The 19,731-nt window shown below is 40.6% G+C and overlaps 1 protein-coding gene across 4 annotated transcripts; it reads left to right on the plus strand.

Annotated features, from left to right (window-relative positions):
- Positions 1-874: 874 nt before the first annotated feature.
- septin4b (septin 4b) lies at positions 875-17,828 on the plus strand. 4 transcript variants are annotated; one of them, XM_058799565.1, is made up of 13 exons: positions 888-1,750; positions 6,445-6,567; positions 8,078-8,365; positions 9,180-9,276; positions 9,600-9,686; positions 9,760-9,883; positions 10,035-10,169; positions 10,903-11,020; positions 11,100-11,201; positions 12,064-12,160; positions 12,344-12,506; positions 13,804-13,903; positions 16,550-17,828. In XM_058799565.1, exons 1-13 carry the CDS (start codon positions 1,715-1,717, stop codon positions 16,616-16,618), a joined length of 1,539 nt encoding a protein of 512 aa, XP_058655548.1. In that variant the 5' UTR covers positions 888-1,714; the 3' UTR covers positions 16,619-17,828. The 4 variants fall into 4 exon arrangements, with proteins under 4 accessions (XP_058655546.1, XP_058655548.1, XP_058655545.1 ...); XM_058799564.1 differs by lacking the exon at positions 888-1,750 and adding an exon at positions 1,778-5,254 and having other exon boundaries at positions 6,452-6,567; XM_058799563.1 differs by having other exon boundaries at positions 875-1,750; positions 13,804-17,828.
- The last annotated feature ends 1,903 nt before the right edge of the window (positions 17,829-19,731 follow it).

Consider the following 19,731-nt stretch of genomic DNA (forward strand, 5'->3'; position numbering starts at 1 on the left):
GCCAGCAGAGGCCTCTGTCCCGTCATCAGCACCCGTGTGTGACGTCATCATCCCGAGCCCACACACACACACACACACACACACACACATCAAGCTGAACAGAGCAGCTCATGGAAACACTGTCACATACAGCGTACAATTGATCAAAGAATCTGATTCTGATGGTGGCCGTCTAGACTAGTTTCCTCTGTGTGTGTGTGTGTGTGTGTGTTATCTGAGACAGGAATGTAGCTGTCAGCTCACCTCACAATATAAACACTGATCAGAGCTGTGATCCAGGAGGAGCTTTCCTTCAGATAGTGTGTCAGTCTGTGTCTCTTCTCTTTAGTTTTTGACCATTACATCTGTTGGAAAATGTTCAAATAACGGTGAAATGAATATTTATGCTCATGTTTCATGTTTCATTAGTGAGCAAATGTTGTCTGCTAGTCTTTGTCTTTCTCCAGATCAGCGCTGTGCTGGTTCAGTGTAGTGGTGCTGTTAGTAATGTCACAGGGCTTTGATATGCCATGGTACTACATAACTTTACATAAATATAAAAGCTTTATGTATGTACGTATACATATATCCCATCTCTCACATCTGTACCTCACTGACAGACTTAAGCTCAATGAAAGAGGATGAACAAAGCATCTTTGGCCATCATGACAACTGAACACTAATCCTGTGAGATTACGTCTGTTATGGACAGCTGAATGGAGACAGAATGCTTTGCTGTGAGTTCTCCGCAGATGCGGTCAGTGTGAGAGCGTTTCTGCAGACGTGAGATGTTTGAGGGTTGTCGTGTGTGTGTGTGTGTGTGTGTGTGTGTGTGTGTGTGTGTGTGTGTGTGTGTGTGTGTGTGTGTGTGTGTGTGTGTGTGTGTGTGTGTGTGTGTGACGTGTTCAGCGGCGGCACCAGGCTTTGCTTGGTACTGCGGTCAGAGACGCCTCGAGCCTCACGGACGACTGACCGCAAACCCCAGAGCTTCACATGCCTCTCTGAGACTGCAGTGCTAGCGTGCGGCACATTTCTCACACAAAACTAATCTATCGAATCATTTATTAAGAACAGCATGCTTGCTTATAGTCTGTTTCACATTATGGTAGTCGTGTTTATGGTAATGAGAATCAAGGTATGTGCTTAGATGCCATGGAAATAATTTAACAAAGCATATCTTTTCCCATAGACTGAAATATGACAAACTGAAATATGAAATGAGTGTGTGTGTGTGTGTACCTGGTCTTCATCACATTATGGGGACCAAATGTCCCCACAAGGATAGTAATACTGTAAAGGGTTAGAAAATACAGTTCGTACAGTATAAAAACCATTGGAGAGTCCCTACAAGGATAGCTGACCAGAGTGTGTTAGTGTGTGTGTTCAGGCTTTGCAGATCAGGGACGCAGTGGCTGGACAGATGTTGTTTAAAGCCTGTAGCAGGACAGCAGCACTACTGAGAGAGCAGAGGAATCAGCATTTCTGTTTCGAGCTGCTGCTTTTTTCAGATATTCTGTGATGTCCTGGATGAATCTGTGATGGCCGTCATATATATGACTGACAGCGTGTGATGGGGGTGTGTCTATGCAAATGAGATGCAGCAGCGGCAGAAGATGTGCACACGATGTGGGTGTGGCTATGCAAATGAGCTGCAGTGAGCGGTAGACAGTCAGTCAGTGGGTCATGTGTCTCTCTCTCTCTCCACACACTGACCGTTTGCTCTCTATCAGTAACGATGGCAGCAAACTCTGAAGTAAACAGCGATTCTGAGGTATGTCTGCACTCTGCACACTTATTCTGTGGATGTTGGCTTGGCATTAGCACAATGCAGTTACAGAGACGAGTCTAGACTGTGAATAGCAGGAGCTTCTGACTGCAGCAGCAGACGTCTGCAGATGTTTAGTGAAGCTCGGAGGAGGTTTTGGTTTGATTTCGTCAGATGTGGATGTGATAAAGACAATTCTAGTCTGATCGAGCAACTGATCTGCTTTTGTGTAAAATGTATAATTATCTGTGTGTTTTTCTTTAAGTAATAATCCGCTGACAAGAATACATAGAATATTTCATGTATATATATAAGAAATAAATTGTTAAGAAGTTGATACTTCTGTTAATTGGTGGAGCTGATGTGATACTCCATAATCTCAATATGGCAAAATAAAATGGCAAAAACTTGATGTTTTCATAATAATAATAATAATAAACAAAAGATATATTAGAGAAAACGTTACAAAAATGAAAGCAATTTTTTTTATTGTATTATTATTAATTATTATTATTATTATTATCAGCTTGCAAATATATTTTCAATGTGTCTTGAACATTTTCATGATGACATCAGTTTATTTTGTCACTTTGATATTTGCTAATGTTTATGTGTATCAGTTTGATATTGGTGCACCTGTGCTGGACTTTCACTGGAGTCTGGACCACCAGCCCTGACCTCTTTGGCACACACACACACACACACACACAAAGAGCTCCGCTGTACTGATTCACACAACAGCTCCATTGACACACACTCAGCTGCTGTCACACACACTCTCTGCAAACACATGAACACACAGTCGTCAGCAGCAGAGCTGATGTGAAGCACATCTGCAGGCTCTTCAGCGAGACCCGTGTTTCTGGGGTTTGACTCCGCGGCGACCGAAGGATGGCTCAGGTGGATCTCACACTATCGACTGAGCCATCGCTTGATATTTAGGAAACACTCTTTAGGAGGTCAACTGCATATAACTACAAGATAGTATTTTATCATTCAAAACCTTGCAGACAGCAGCTTGAGCAAACGCTGAAAGAGAGACGAGAGCGTTGTGATGGACGGCACGGCGCAGACGGCCCCATCACACGCTGAGCTCACAGCTTCAGTCCTTCAGATGGGATGGGAGCATATTGGATAGTTTATTTATCACAAATGATTTAACTCACATTATACTGAGACCGATTCTGTTCATCAAATAAATAATCACGATCTCAGACTTTACCCTCTCCGGCTGTGGTTTGTCTTTGGGCTGCTTGAATAGTGTTTTGTGATTTCTGGTCTGAGATCAGCTCTCTTCGCTCAGCGCTGAAGTCTTCATGCGTGACTGAGCAGCTTTGACCACAGTAACCCGACAGGCCTGCGTTCTCTTCACGACTCAAAGGTGGCCGTTTGTATTTTCTGCACCTCTAATATCAAACCAAAGTTCCTGAATATTTCCGGGATATTCTGGACATGATCTCTTTGCAAACTGCGTTCTAGACACTTCAATTTATTTGCCTTTGAGGAGCGTGACAAGAAAGGTTTCGTATCCTTGCCTGCGTGTCTGCAGGATATTAGATCTGGGGTCTCTTTAAATTTTAATGAGAACTGAAGAAGACTGAAGTTCTTGTTTTGGGGTCTCAGTTTCTAAAGGCATTATTAATCTTAAACTTGCTAATTTGGTGCGCTGTATTAATCCAGACATGGGTCATATTTGATTCTTCCCCTAGGTTTGACAAACAAACATGTGTTTTAAAGATTTTGAGAGAGTCAGCCTTGCATTTTTTCAATTTAAATTGATTTCTGCAACTCTTTATCCGTAGGAATAAATCAGTACGTCTTCGCACAGCTGCAAATGGTCTGCGGGACTTCTGACCCGTGCTCATGTTACTCCAGCTGGAGTTGTAAATTATGGTAAACTTTAAAATACGACCTTTTGTGTTTAATTCCTTGAATGGTTTGGCACCCTCTTATCTCTCAGACACGCTGTCAGAGAGTAAAGCGCTGTCTGCTGTGCTCTGTCCCGAAGCCCAGCGGTGCCGTGTCTGTGTGGATGTTGGAATAGTTTGTCTGATCTGCTGCTCGTTTTCTTCGAATGCCTGAGCAGTTAAACTGGATCTTCTTCATGCAGATAGATAAAAGAAGAGTTTGCATCTCCATGACTTGCATTTAAACTTTTGAATTTATGTCTGTAATAATACATGTGAGTGTGTGACGTGTTCGTGCCTTTTTCTTATAAAATGGTGCTGTTTGCCTCCTTAAATTTCACACTTTTTCCACATTTTGATTCTTGGTAACCGTAGCACCATGTAAAACTACTAGACTAGTACATACAACACTTTAAGCTATTCTTGTACTCTTCTTAGAAGTTCTTCAACCAAAAGTACAAATATTTACTTTTGTCACCATTTTATGAACATTTCCAAACTTTGCATAAAAGCTGTAGTGTCTGGCTGACCGTATTCTCTGTGCATGTGTCTTGACAAGATCTCACTATAGATGTTATGGAGAATGTGTTATCGTTATTTGATTCATTGGAAGAAGAAAGACTAAAATGTTAATTTTCAACTTCATTTTCAACAATTAAACTGTGAAATTAGAGGTTCTTACCTGACATGCTTTTAAAGAAATGTGTTGCAACTGCATGTGATATTAATTTAAAGTGCATTTTCAGTTTCACAGCATAATACAAAGTGAGTTGACTTCTACAAACCCAGATCTGTCTTGACTGAATCTTTTGTTTCTTAGACCTAGAAATAGAGTTGTTAAGGGGTCAGTGAGATCTGGGGCATGCTCTGAAATGCCTTAATCTTTCTCAGCTCTGATTGAGATCTGTTAAGACTTTAATACCGAGTCTAATCACACACTTGACTTTACCTCTCGCCCCGCGACCGAGCTGCAAATAATTAAAGGAATACAGCTCACAAACATTGTAGAAATGTGCTCATTCACATTTTCAGACCTGCGGTGTACAGTTCGATGTAAATGAAACCAAAGGCCAACCGAATGAACCTGAACATGCGTGTGTGAATGTCATTTTAAAACAAAACTGTTTTTGGTGAACAATTCCCTGAAAATGAGAGACTTTTTGGTGGCGAACCAGTTACAGAGTGTTTTTTTGTACCTGGCTTGAGGAATTCGCAGCTACATTCTCAGATATCAGCTGTTTGTGAGGGGCGCGCAAATAAAATCCCATCATGCCCCGTAACGCTAAAAGAGCTGCATTGATCTGCCTACGCACTGAGCAGTTCCCCAACATCAGAGCAGTCATTGATTCCCCACAATGCACCATCAAACTGATGGAGATGAGGGCTCTTGCTCTAGATCCGGTGCTCTGTCGATCCGCTGCGGTGGAGCCGGCTCCTGATTGGGGCCCTGGGGCCGCGGGCAGCTCGATGCAGTGAAGGGCGACGCGTCCCTGGATGTCGTGCTATAAAAGCCCGAGCTGGTCCTGAGCGGGAAAGGCAATGAGGAGCTGGCCTCGACAAGGCAAGAAGTTTAGCTTGTTTCATCCTCACAGAGGCGTTTCAGGTGAGAGTCTGCTTGCGTGCTGGGATGAGTGTGGCACAGATTATTCTTCCTCATTTGTATGATTTTATTTATACTGGAAATGCATTTTAGTCAGCCTAGCTTCCACGAGACCAGAGAACAGATTCATCGGGATGTTGCTGATGACTACTTTTACTGTTGTTCTGAAAATAATGAGCAATGTGTGTCTTAAAGTAGCTTTTTATTAAGAGGCGTTTTATTGGCACAACAGGTAGAAGAGTTGAGTTGTTTACGGTTGATGAGCAACATCACAGCTTCCTTTATTAATGCATAATTTAGCTGATGTGTTTGTGTGTGTATGTCCTATTTCAAGTAAGCCAACTGGTTTCCGCTCATCAGCTTACATATAACAATAAAACAAAACTATCAAACGAGTCGTGGCTTTTATTTGTAGCTGTCTGTTCTGGAGGCTGTGTTTGAGCGGTTTTGAGCAGCGAGCAGAAACAGTGAAGCCCACGGCGATGGAGATCGAACATCCATATCTGCAGAACACATGGGGTGTAAAGCGGGTCACCGCCAGCTAATCGCTCAAACTCTTAATTAGTGCTGCTGGTCAAGTCACGCGGCACTATTGATATTGTTTTAGCATTGTAATTATGAATCACTAGATGTATTAATGGTAACTTACGACCTTCTTTATCCAACCCGCTGGGTTTATGATCTCTTCAGTGAGAAGAATGTTATGTAACACAGCCATCACTAAAATTCAAACAGTTTCATGTTTCTTTTTACCACCAAGCTGTCGTGGTGACCTGTGCTCTAAACACCGACGCTGGATTCATGCTAGCATGTAGTGTTAGCATTGACAGGCTGTTGCTTTGTTACTTTATACTGACGTAAAACATTCAGTCAGATGTGTGTTCACAACACCAACAAAACTAACTGTGGTAAAGCTCTGGTGGTTTTTACACTGTGTACATCTGCTTTAGTTATATTAGCATACTGAAATATCTCCAGCGTTCTTCTGTAGCTAATGGTCCTGAGAGTAATTCCAGTGAATCTCCTGCTTTTATGTCCATCGGCTGCATCAAGACCTTTTGCTTTAATTCATTGCATTTATTCAATCATTTCATCTTTTTCTTTTTCTGTCATCCTCTCGCCATCCTTTCCACCAAACGTCCCCCCGCCCCTGAAACACACCTGCGCTCCACCCGGCCGCTCTGTGGTTGGAGATGGCAGAGTGTACAGTAGCCCCAGTGGCCATGGAGGACAGTGACCGCGAGGCCGACTCTGCGTCAGATGAGCAGGACTCTGTGCCAGCGTCGCCTGAGCCCAGGCCTCATGAGGTAGACAAGGTACTGATGCAACTCCCTCCCTCTTGACCTCTGACCTCTCAGGACGCTGCCCCACTGACTGCCCGTAGATATCGAACCTTCTTCTGCAAGCTGGCTTATTTTCTTAGTTCATTTGTTAAAGTCAAATCACAATCGACCTTGTGGACTTTCATACTGTGAGCAGTTTCTCAGTGCACGTTATTCTTACGGAAAAAGGGTTGTCTTCATAATCTTTTATCTGAATCAGTCATATTCAGATCGCTGTTTAGGGCCTTGCTAATGCAGTTCTGTAGTGCCAGTTACGTTAAATATATCCCAAGGCAGCCAGTGGGACACTTGGAGAAACTCTGAACCTTCAGCCTCCACGTTCACATTAAAAGGCTCCTCAAAGTGTGTGAGAGCGAATAATCCCCCACAATCCACTGCAAACTCACACTCGGAAACACACCATCCCACTCACTCTTCAAGCTCTGTCTCACATTGTTTTCTTGTTAAATATCTTGTTGCGTTCAGAAATGTGTTTCATTTCTTGTCAAACGGGCTGCAAAAGCCATTTCATGTTGACTTTAAAATGTTCTTTATCCGCTAATTTCATATCAGATGTGGCCTTGAAGTGTTCAGTGACACAAATCAGTTTGACAGAAGAGAAAACACAGAAGAGAACTGGACTAGCCAGCCTTTGGGAGCTCTACAGAGGACGAAAGCATGGATGGGAACTCAGTTCAGTGTTTGCCTCTTCCAGGTTGTGGCAGCAGATTGACCGTATGACCATTATCAAATCCCTTTTCCAGGATACAGCTCCATGTCTGCTCCTCAAACACAAATTCACTGCACCGCAATGCATTATTATTATCAAAATGTGGCTTTTTTATGAAACTTACCTGCATTCAAGTGTTGATCAAAAAGAATGCTTGAAGCTACAAGCTAGAGTTTTTGTTTTTGTTTAAAAGTAGCGACTCTCTTCTTTATTTTGATGTATCGCATGTTCAGATATTCATACAACAAAATATTCTGGGCGCCATGAAATTTTAGTGAAAATCATCAAAAATGCTGGCAGTGGCTGGCAACTTTTTTCAAAAACGCTGACGGGGAAAGAGTTAAAGACCATAAAGCGGACTTCTCCAGACTCTCATCAGCAGCATCGGTCAGTCTTCTCTGTGTGTCTGGTGTCTCTCGTCCCGTGTGGACACTAACAGCGGTCATGTACAGATGTGCTGTCCAGTGTCATCTTCCTCAGGAACACTCCTTTTACTACTAATGTGCTTTTCTTGGATTCATAAAGCCTTGTCAAACTTTTACCATGGTAAACTTCATTTTTGGCTAAATGTTCATTAAGGGTGATTTACTGGGCTGCTAGAAGATAGTAGGAATTTACCATGGTAATCGTTTGTAAGGACATGCACAGTGTTTTGTATCTAACCACTAAATGGTCTATTCTCTTTTTGCTTCTCTTCTCCATGCCCTTAATTTCCCGTATTAAACCACTCTGGCACCTCCCCGTGTGTCCTGTCCCGACCCCTCCTGACCTCAGCACTTCCCTAAGGAAGACTCGGAGGACTCGGAGCTGGAGCACATCATGGGACATCACCCGCTGGCCCACCACGGGCCCCATAGGGCCGATAGTGAGGGCGAGGGTCACAGCAGACCCCACACCCCGGGGACGCCCACCTTCCTGAGGCCCAGGGGCCCCGGAGACATAGAGCACGAGTCCAGATACGGGGCTCAGCGGGGCCGAGTGGACTTTAGCCTGCCGTCTCCCATCAGCCCGTCCAGGCCTAAGAGCCCCTGGGGCCGCTATGACCCCTATGACTCGACTGAGGTAAAGCATGCTGGGATAGCCAGGGTTTGAGTCCCTCGTGAGAGTCTTTGCGCAACCACGCCGATATATCACTCCGAACGACTAACGCAGAAGCACTGTAGTACTATATTGCAATGTACCATGGTATTCTTTGAGGATTCTTGGAATAGCGTTGGTAATGAGCAGCATTAATAGTAATCCTTCAGTACCATGGTACATATACCATCCGGCTCCGTCACTATATCACACTACTGACACAGGAGGGATCTCAGTAGCACCCATACAGCACTTACCTTTCGTTGTTTTTATGTTTCTGAATTAGAACCGTATTTTTGTTCTCGAGCTTGTGTTTCATGTGTCACTTCCTGGCATTTTAATGACATGTTTTTAAGCGGATCCTGTTGGTGGTCTGTAGCATGTTTGTAAAAGATGATAATGAAAGGCGTAACGCTCTTTTAGGGTTGTGACGCTCCACCGCAGCAAGCCTGGCACCTGTGGTTAGCCTCCCAGAGAGAAGCGCTCCGTGTGTTGAGCTGCTGCTGCCGCCGGTGTTATGAACCCAATCAGTACTGAGGAAACACGTGTCCTTTATGTTTCCTGGGTCATCTCTCTACCAACTGTTTTTTTTTTTTTATGTTATTTTTTATAAGAGTAGTTCGTCCGTGACACATTCATGCATCATTACAGGGATTATATATTGTTCATTAATATTTTTGTATTCTTCTCATTTAAAATTTTAAAATGTATTTTTTATTTATTTCACATATCTGCTCAGTGACCTTTTTAATACTCTTTAACATTTAGTATTCTCCCTGTTGTTGTTTTTTCTTGGTAGGACCAGGACAAGGAGTATGTGGGATTTGCGACTTTGCCAAACCAGGTTCACCGCAAATCTGTGAAGAAGGGCTTTGACTTCACTTTAATGGTAGCAGGTAATTTCAACATCAACCGAACTTCAAAACAAACAATGAGAAAGTGTGTGTTCTCTCGTTCTGCGTATTAAAGGTATAGCTCACCCATAAACAATCTAGTGATCCATTATCTGTTCACGCTGCTCTGTTCCTCTTACTAATATCGAAGCTGCTGTTCACTGAAATCATCTCTCAAACCTTCACGTTCCTTCAGATACGACAGTCAGGCTGTATTACTGTCATCAATCCTGGTGTGAGAAGTGATGAAAGAACATTCAGTTTTGGGCAAACTGTTGCTTTAATGATGATGATGATGATGATGGTGGAGTTTTTCTTCCTCACAGGAGAGTCGGGTTTGGGAAAGTCCACCCTGGTCAACAGTCTGTTCCTGACAGACCTCTACAAGGACAGAAAGCTGCTGAATGCTGAAGGTGAGGCTCATCTCTGGCTGTTGTCACTTCTCTTTACTGTATAATAATCTAATAATAATGGCCGTGTTGGCAGAGAGGATCACTCAGACGGTGGAGATCACCAAACACACGGTGGACATCGAGGAGAAGGGCGTCAAGCTGAAGCTCACTATCGTGGACACACCAGGATTCGGGGACGCTGTCAATAACACTGAATGGTACGTAAAGGGCTTTAGGGTTTCTGATTGGTGATCTCAGCAGATCCTCGTTACTGTGAGACAGTGATTGGTTTTCAAAAACCTAATACAACCACGATGTATAAATGCTGTTATTGTGAGAAATCTCTTAGTGTTTTGGATCTGTGTTTAGCTGGAAGTCAGTGGCAGACTACATCGACCAGCAGTTTGAGCAGTACTTCAGAGACGAGAGCGGACTGAACCGCAAGAACATCCAGGACAACCGCGTGCACTGCTGCCTCTACTTCATCTCGCCCTTCGGTCACGGGTACGAGCGCCATCAGCGCTACTCTAGATCTGACGCCGCGGTGCTGTGGTGCAGTGGTTAAAGCTTAGATTCGAACCCCGTCAGACACTGCCTCTGTGTTCTTGATGAAAACGTTCACGTACTTGTGCGCTATTCTATGCTGTTTTTCTAAATAGTCGATTAGTGTGTTAAAAATGAAAATTACGAAAAGAAAAAGTGCCCTTCAAATGTCCAGATGATGCACTTCACCTAAAAGACAAGGTTGGACACTTCATGCACTAATGCAATAATCTGATCATGCATAATTACTCATTTTAATGTTACATATGCACACTTCCATTTAGTCCTGATATACTTTTCATATCACTTGTTTTTGCTCCACGTGTTTGTTACCACAATGGCTTTTACATGTTCTTTGTACTTGAAGAGCAATAAGATCAAGAGCTTGATGTCTGTCTGAAATAGTACTTCTTGACCCAATCTAAGGGTTTTAACTGGATAAAGAAACGGAAACAGTCCATCTCTTGTTTCAGTCAGTCGACACAGTAAGTGATCTGTCTGTGCCCTCTGCTGGTCAGGTGCTGTTACTGCTGTCTGATGACCGACACCGATCTGTTCAAAATGTAAATGACTGTAAATGTCACCTTAAAAGGTTTTAAGCAGGTTTAAACTTTTGGACTGGGCTTTTTAAGCTATAATTCAAAGTTTGTCTTGACACTGCGGTGAGAGTGATCGATGTGTGTTCGTGTGTCAGGTTACGGCCTCTGGATGTGGAGTTCATGAAGGCTCTTCATGAGAAGGTCAACATTGTTCCTGTACTAGCTAAAGCCGACACACTCACCCCAACGGAGGTCAAGAAAAAGAAAATCAAGGCAAGTGCTCAAGCTGTCCAAACCCGTCACGTGTGTGTACAGATGTCCCGTGGACTTATTTCAGTGTCAAACCCTTCAGATTCGAGAGGAGATCGAACAGTACGGAATAAAGATCTATCAGTTCCCAGACTGTGATTCAGACGAGGACGAGGACTTCAAACAGCAAGACCAAGAGCTCAAGGTCAGAAAAGACATCTAGTTACCCAAAGATCTTGTTTTCAGTAAATGTTTCAGGTATTTTTCTTATATACCATCGCACATATTTTCAAATGTGTAACTATGCAGACAATAAAATGAGATGATATATGACCCGGGACCACAAAACCAATCATAAGGGTCATCATCTGAAAGCTGAATAAATAATCTTTCCATTGATGTATGGTTTGTTGGACAATATTTGTCTGAGATACAACTATTTGCAAATCTGGAATCTGAGGGTGCAAAAAAATCTAAATATTGAGAAAATCACCTTTAAAGTTGTCCAAATGAAGTTCTTAGCAATGCATATTACTAATCAAAAATGAAGTTTTGATATATTTACTGTAGGACATTTACTAAATATCTTCATGGAACATGATCTTTACTTAATATCCTAATGATTTTTGGCATAAAAGAAAAATGTATAATTTTGACCCATACAATGTATTGTTGGCTATTGCTACAAATATAGCTGTGCTGCTTATGACTGCTTTTGTGCTGCAGGGACACATATGTGTTCAGCTTTATGTAAACCCAAGCATTAACATTTGAAAAACATTATAGAGAAAATCAGTGTTTCAATAAAGCTATTACATGTAAAAATGTAGTGCAGTCTTTAACTTCGTTGCTATGTGTGTCTTTTTTATGTGTATCAATATATAGCCATACACAGTCCATGAATATTTTGAAGTATATTAAAAATATAAGCATTACTTTCCCATATGGAAATCTATTATTTAACATACCTCATTATATCTTCCAGTATATTTCCAAATATTTGTGCTTTGGTACGAGCTGTTTGTGTTTGTGTTGAGACGGTGGGTCTGACGGTGCTCCTCCCGCAGGACAGCATTCCCTTCGCCGTGATCGGCAGCAACACAGTAGTGGAGGCCAAAGGCAAGAGGGTTCGAGGACGTCTGTACCCCTGGGGAATCGTAGAAGGTATGATCCTGACAGCAAACACGCCTCAAAAACATTTCCCACCATCTGCAAAACCAGTCAAACACACAGGGTTTACCAGATTCTTTACATTTACTAGACTAAATCCATTCTGTGTCATGATGATGAGTAGACTGGATGTGTACTGTGTGTGGTGTGTGTGTGTGTGTGTGTGTGTGTGGACAGTGGAGAACCCAGCGCACTGTGACTTCGTGAAGCTGAGGAACATGTTGGTCCGATCACACATGCAGGATCTGAAGGACGTGACCCGGGAAACCCACTACGAGAACTACAGAGCGCAGTGCATCCAGAGCATGACCCGCATGGTGGTGAAAGAGCGCAACCGCAAGTACGCACTCGCTCGCACGCTTCGTCACGCTTCGTCACGCTTCGGTCACACGTCACACTGATGTCAGGATCGATGAGCCAACCACGTCACTTCCTGACCACCTTACAGATTCACCTGCGCATCGCAGAGCACTGATAAACACTATTAAAACACATTAGGAAGTTATATATATATATTAGGGGTGTAACGGGATACAAACATGATGGTTTGGTATGGTTTCGATACTTTTATTTTTATTTATTTTTAATTAAACAATGGTTTACTGAACAGATTGCTTTTCTTTTAAATAAATTAAATTACAATTAAACTTTTCTTAGGGATAAAACTCTACCTCAGCTTCTGCTCTAAACTATAGGGAGCCCTTTTACATGACTATATAAGGTTACAATTAACAACAGAGCCCAGACTTAAATGTAATTACTATTTATTTTTAACTATAATAATCAACACTCAAAAAAAAAAAAAAAAAAAAAAACTGTATGCAAACATGTAAATTGCACATAATTATAGTTTTTAAATTAACTTCTAAATTATAAAATTACTATTTGTTGTTGAAATATAATTATTTACACAGTGGCTGTCATAAACTAATTGAAAAATACATTAAATAATTAAGAGATCACTGACAGGTAAAGTAAAATATGAGCATACAGTCTAATATTTGGTGAAACGCTCTTCTCTAGACTGGATTTCTCTAGTGAACTATAGAGCTGTGGACACTGATGACGTGCCGGAGGTAACTGAAATGCTGCGTGACTGTTTACAAGCTGTTTTATTGACGTCTTTCTGCAGTTGAAACACTGATGGAGTGATTACATGATGCATGAGATGTTCGTTCATCTTTATTTGGTGTTAGAACTAGTAGTAAAGAGGAAGGGATGATTGTTTGAGGCGTTAGTATACGGCGATCTGTCGTGCCACAACAAAGAGCACCAACACAGCGTTTATTGTTTGAATTTCCTGAATAAATTGAATGATTTGTTATAAATAAACCAAAAGACCCGTACCGAAAATTTTTGGTACGAATACGTGTACCGTTACACCCCGTTATTTATATTTATATATATATATATATATATTCGCACAAAATGAATTAAATATCAGCAGATTACTTTTCGTGCTCTGTGAATGTTATGTTAGATAGTAGTTGATCTATCAGTTCTAGCTCTAATGCAGTGGGATTTTTTGCTGTATTGCTTCTGAAGCACTTGATGTGTGTGCAATGCTTGTGGCGCTGCCGTTTGCGACAGCCGTTCTCATGCTCTCATGCATGCATGTGCTGTTTTGCTCCGAGCAGCAAACTGACCAGGGAGAGCGGCACCGACTTCCCCATTCCCATGGTGCCCGGCGTCACCGACACCGAGACGGAGAAGCTGATCCGCGAGAAAGACGAGGAGGTACGCCATTCTCCCTGCCGAGATCCACACGAGCAAACGCAGCATCACGAGCAGCACTCGGAGCCGGAGCCGGAGCCGCGGGGATCCTCCCTCCGAGCCCCAGCCTCACGCCACAGGCTCCTAGCGCCGTCTGTAGGGCTTCACAGAGTCCGCCCCTGTGTTTAAGCACGTGAACCTCAGGTCACTGGTTATATGGGTCCCTGGCGCCCCCTGTAGGTGTACATCAGGCAGTAGAGTAGAGCACACGCTGTGTCAGTGAGTGTGTAATCTGTGTTTAGGAGAGTCTCCAAAGCCTGCACGTCTCTGGCGTGATGCACTTTAACCCTGCATCCAGCACAGCTGATGGAAATACTGATTATCCATTACATTTTGAAAATGTCGACACCATATTTTTCAGTTTAACATTAGCGCATAAATTCTATATTGATACTTCAGGTGTCGCAAAAAAAAAAAAATGGTTTAGAAACACTGTCAAAAAAGGGCTTTAACGCAAATAAATGTGACCCTGCAGCACAGAAGCAGTCATAAGCAGCACAGCTATATTTGTAGCAATAGCCAACAATACATTGTATGGCTCAAAATTATACATTTTTCTTTTATGCCAAAAATCATTAGGATATTAAGATCATGTTCCATGAAGATATTTTGTTAATTTCCTACCGTAAATATATCAAAACTTAATTTTTGATTAGTAATATGCATTGCTAAGAACTTCATTTGAACAACTTTAAAGGTGATTTTCTCAATATTTAGATTTTTTTGCACCCTCAGATTCCAGATTTTCAAATAGTTGTATCTCAGACAAATATTGTCCAACAAACCATACATCAATGGAAAGATTATTTATTCAGATTTCAGATGATGTATAAATCTCAATTTCGAAAAATTTGCACTTATGACTGGTTTTGTGGTCCAGGGTCACAAATGTGGTGTCACATGATACATTTTCAGGTTATTATTCTGTTGTTATCTAAACAACATTAAAAATGATTTGACAAAAATGGAGGGGAAATGTGATACATTATGATTTAAAATTATGAATATATATATATATATATATATATATATATATATATATACATAATGCATAAAGCAAATTATGAATAGCTATAAATGAATAATTTTCATTATTTTAATGACAAGCACTTTTTGAAGAAATGTGTTCTCTTTAAGTTCACATTCGTGTTTAAGCACATTTTAAATCAACAGATGTTGTACCAAAGTGATGTACAATCAACAAAAATGAACAAATACAGAAATTAATTAATTCTTTAATATAAAAAACACAAATAAAACGCCTGTACATCTCACAACATTAAAGGTTTTATACTTATTTGAGAAATGGAGCATTTACTTAGTTGTGGTATTTTGGATATATTTTGGAATATCGTAGATGTTATTTGTTATTATTTTAAACATAAATGAGTTTTAAAATTTGTATCCACTTACTACAGAATAAAGAAAATATATGAAGACATTCCCTAGTAAAAGCAATATATTAAAAATACATTTATTTCATACTCAGTGTAGTTCAAATCTGTTACCATATTTACTGACCTGTCGCTTGAGACTTACTGATATAAAAATTATTATGAAACTTTTTTTGAAGTACTGCTTGCGCACAATGCACATTTCTTAATATTAAGCCTAAAATGTGTTTTAATGTCACTTTTAATGAGCATTGTATGATCTTTGAGTAATATCGGTGTTTAAATGCCAGATATTTAAAGTGTACCAAAACTTTACTCGTGGTAGTTCCACTTCAGCACAATCACATATAGCCTACTTCAGCACTACTTCCACACAATTAAAGTCCATTAAGCACAATAACTAGTTGTTCCAGTTTAGCAGACTTGAAGTATACCAGGTTAGTGTAGCAAAACTACAGTTTCAGGGTATTTTCATTCAAATGAAAATGTATTTGTAGCATACTTAGCATGAAATGAATATTTATTTTTGACTAGGGTTGCGTTTAAGTCGTTATCTGTTATGAATTTGTTGCACTGGATTCAGTCTGTAATTAAAATCTTCTAAACACTGGTGATATGATTTGATATGGCACATCTGTATTCATACGCAAACACTGTTCAAAGGTTTATAGTTGAGTTCTTGATTACGATTCCTGGTTCATTTCCTTTAGCTTTGAATCGCTGCCATTCTTTCTGAACCATAAATAGAATATCAGCAGTTCTACACAAAACAGACATTATAGAGATGAAGACTGACTGAGAGTGAATGAGGAGGGATTCACACTAATGAAGTGTTTCAGCATATGAGAATGATTTCTGAAGATCACGTGACACTGAAGAATAAACTACATTTATATTGGAGTGTGCATTACTGTTCTATCATTTGTAAATACTAGTCAGAAAATGACAAGTGTTGACATCCACCTTCAATCTAAAACAAAGGAAACGTATATTTAGCAGAAGACAGACATGAAGCCATGCACGGCCGCAGCATCGATCTCAGCCTATATGTGCTTCGTTACGCAACAGCGCCATTGATTTCCAGCGTTCACTGATCATGCAGCTCACGTGACTGTGATCGGTCGGGCTTCGCTTCTGTCACGTGACTCACAGACTTATTGATTGATTGATCAGTTGTGGTGTAGTGCGTTTGACTGTGGTTCTGTTCTTGTTGCAGTTGAGGCGGATGCAGGAGATGCTGCAGAAGATCCAGGAGCAGATGCACACGCAGAAAGAGGCGTATTAACACGCTTACGCTGATCTGAGCTGACCTCCACCGGAGAAGTACCGCGGTATCACCTGAGTGAGTGAGAGCCGTCCCTGCCCGAGCAGATGACCCGAGGCTTCACGTCCCACTCAGACATGTCTGGGTCGCATTTCACCCCAAAATAACAATACAAAAATTGAATTACAACAATAAAACTGTTACATTATTTTCTTTATAATGAATCACATTTAAACCCTAAATTATTATTAAGGTAATGTTAAAAAAAGAAAAATGCTTTTAAATGATTTTATATATATTTTTTTTTATTAATTAATTTATTTTTATTGGTAATGATTTTCTTACTGTAACATGGGCTTATGGTGATATGAAAAGTTTATTCTGCTTCAAAAATAGATATTGCGTTTATCAATATTAGTGTTTAAATAAAAATATATAATTTTGAGTTGAAATTTAACCCAGACATGTTGATATAAATCAATGGAACATTTTCATTGCACGAAACATTCTTTATAGTGGAAAAAGGTTCTTTAGATTATTAAAATGTTCTTCAGATTGGCAAAAAGAGGGTTTTTAAGGAACTGATCACAACATGATTATTCAAAAACAGCTGTTAGGAACGTATTAAACTAAACTCTGTCTGGCTCCGGGGCCTGGACCCGCTCTGCTCGTCGTCCAGTATGTGTTTCTAGCCCAGGATTGATATCATAGGATAGATACAATGGAATTATTTAAGTGGTTTTTTTTTTACAATGTAACTTTATTTTGTATAATGTTCATTAATTGCATTGGTTGTAATGTATGTCTTTGGTTTTGTTGTATTTCTATATAAAACTGCAAAAGCTTCTTTCAGAATGTTTTTAAATGGAAATAAAAAAAATCTATTATTTTCTTATTGGAGAAATAAAGTACTGTAGAGAGATATTTTTGTTAACACAGCTAACCCGTGAGTTATTGCTGGTCTGGATGAGATGTCTTCCCGTCTTGAACTCATTCCTCAAGTGCATGTGTGAAGAGAAGCGTGTGACTCTCAGCCGCTCGCTCGTGTCCGCGCCGGCCCGCGAGCGTCTGCTGATGTTCACTGTCTGTGTTCTAGACATGGACTTACAGTCCACAGAAATAAATGATATTTTCTTGGGTAATGTTGGTGAACACTGTTAGCAAACCGCGTTGAGTTCTGCAAACTGTGGGGTCAGCGGTGAATGAATAAAACCATTTACTATGGACTATATTGTTCTGTTGTGTTTGTAGTTATTTCATAAAACTGTTAGATTTATTGTAGGATTATTGTATTTATAGACATTTAAATTGTTAAACTGTATTAGAGCTTTAAATTACATTTTTGATTGATTAAGATGGAATAACTAGAGCTGTTTGAAGTAATAAATTATGTTTGTCCTTGTAATGCTCTGGATATCACTTTTTAACATATTTCTACCTATGCATATTCATTCATGCATGTAGATATGAGTAACCTTTCAGTCGGTCAGTCTCGACGTCATGTCGGATGATGACCGATCAATTGGGGTCTCAATTCAGGGAATACATACGTAACCGAGACGTTTCTCTAGAAGTGTATGGATGCGTCGAATATTTTCAGGAAAGAAGGTGCAAGCACACTTACAAAGCCCACACACAACCTCAAACTCAGATTAATGCTGTGTGCCGCGGGTCGGCAGGAAAGAGCTCAGTTTCACCGTATGAATAAATTCACTGAATCAGTGCCACAGCAGCAAACACACACATATATACAGTTAAGAAATGAAAAGAATATGACACAAGCTAACATCCTAAAATGAATGCTGACTGAATCTGTGCGTAATTTGTATTTTATTGATATTAAGTCTTAACTTTGAGGTTTGCTGGACGTCAGGCCATATCTCTCCGCAGACATTGACAAACAGCAAACAGCAGCCCTTCTTTATCAGCGCAGGTGGGCGTCTGTTTGTGAGAGCAAACGTAACCCCAGTGAGCCTTGAACACACGAGCCACACAATCAGTTCAGAAGAACGCTTCTGATTTAAATTATTCCAAACATGCAGATGCTTTTATATGCAAGCAGGCGGCCAGACGTGCTAATGATGTTCCTGCAGCAAGTTTAATGTGACGATCTAATGTGTTCTCGCTGGGTAACGGCACAAAGCTGGCCTTTTACCTCAGCGCTGCGGTTTCACAATGAGTTCAGGCTGCTGTCGCTGGGGGTTTATGAGGTGAAAGAGCAGTGTTTTGTAATGATTGCAATTTGAACCTTTATTAGCAAGAAAACAGCACTTTTCCACCATTACTACTGCGTTTAGTGAGCAATCGAATGTGACTATAAAAGAACAGTAGCCTACAATAACGAAGGTTTCAGATGAGTGAAAATTGTTACACAATGCATGCTTCTCGTGGTCTTTACAAAACATGGCATTATTGTTTATTTTATTGTAAGTGAAATGGATAATGAAGGGCTATAGCTCATGAGCACACACTTCTGCTCCAGAAAAGCATGTGTGTTTTTTTTTTTTTTCGTATTTGTCATCCTTTCCTATATCAAAATGCTTGCTATGGATGCAAAAACACAGGAGATCGAACATGGTCGAACATTTACGAGCGAAAATTTCAGACGAGAATTTCGGACTCAGTGTGCAAAGACCTTTACTCGTTTGATAGCATCATTCCCACACTCGCATTTGTGTTCCAGGCTAGTGCGGATAATACTTTAAACTCTGGAAAATGGTCGTAATAAAGAATGAGTTACTCTTTTCGCACTTTGACATCAAGATATGACCCTTGACCCACATAGTAGAACATGCAACAAATGTATGACATAAAAGGACATAATGACAACTCGGACTGAAACATCAGAGCAAAATCTTATAGAAAAATCCCCAAAAATTAAATCAATTAAATTCAACACAGCTTCATGAAACTTTCAAATGTGTGATGTAGGGAGGCTGACGCAAGATGGATTTTAGATCTTAAATATGTGCTGTCTAATAAGTGATTCATATGAATTAAATATTTGTGTCTGTTTATTCATCCATTTTCCAAAGTGCTTGACGTGTGTCTGTGAAACAGATGGACAGACGGCGTCTCAAGTGAAGCCAGCCGCAGGAAAAGCTTCTGAAGAGTCACAGCATTTCGTCTTGTAT

The sequence above is a fragment of the Onychostoma macrolepis genome, chromosome 15 (assembly GCF_012432095.1).
Source record: "Onychostoma macrolepis isolate SWU-2019 chromosome 15, ASM1243209v1, whole genome shotgun sequence".
NCBI lineage: Eukaryota > Metazoa > Chordata > Actinopteri > Cypriniformes > Cyprinidae > Onychostoma > Onychostoma macrolepis.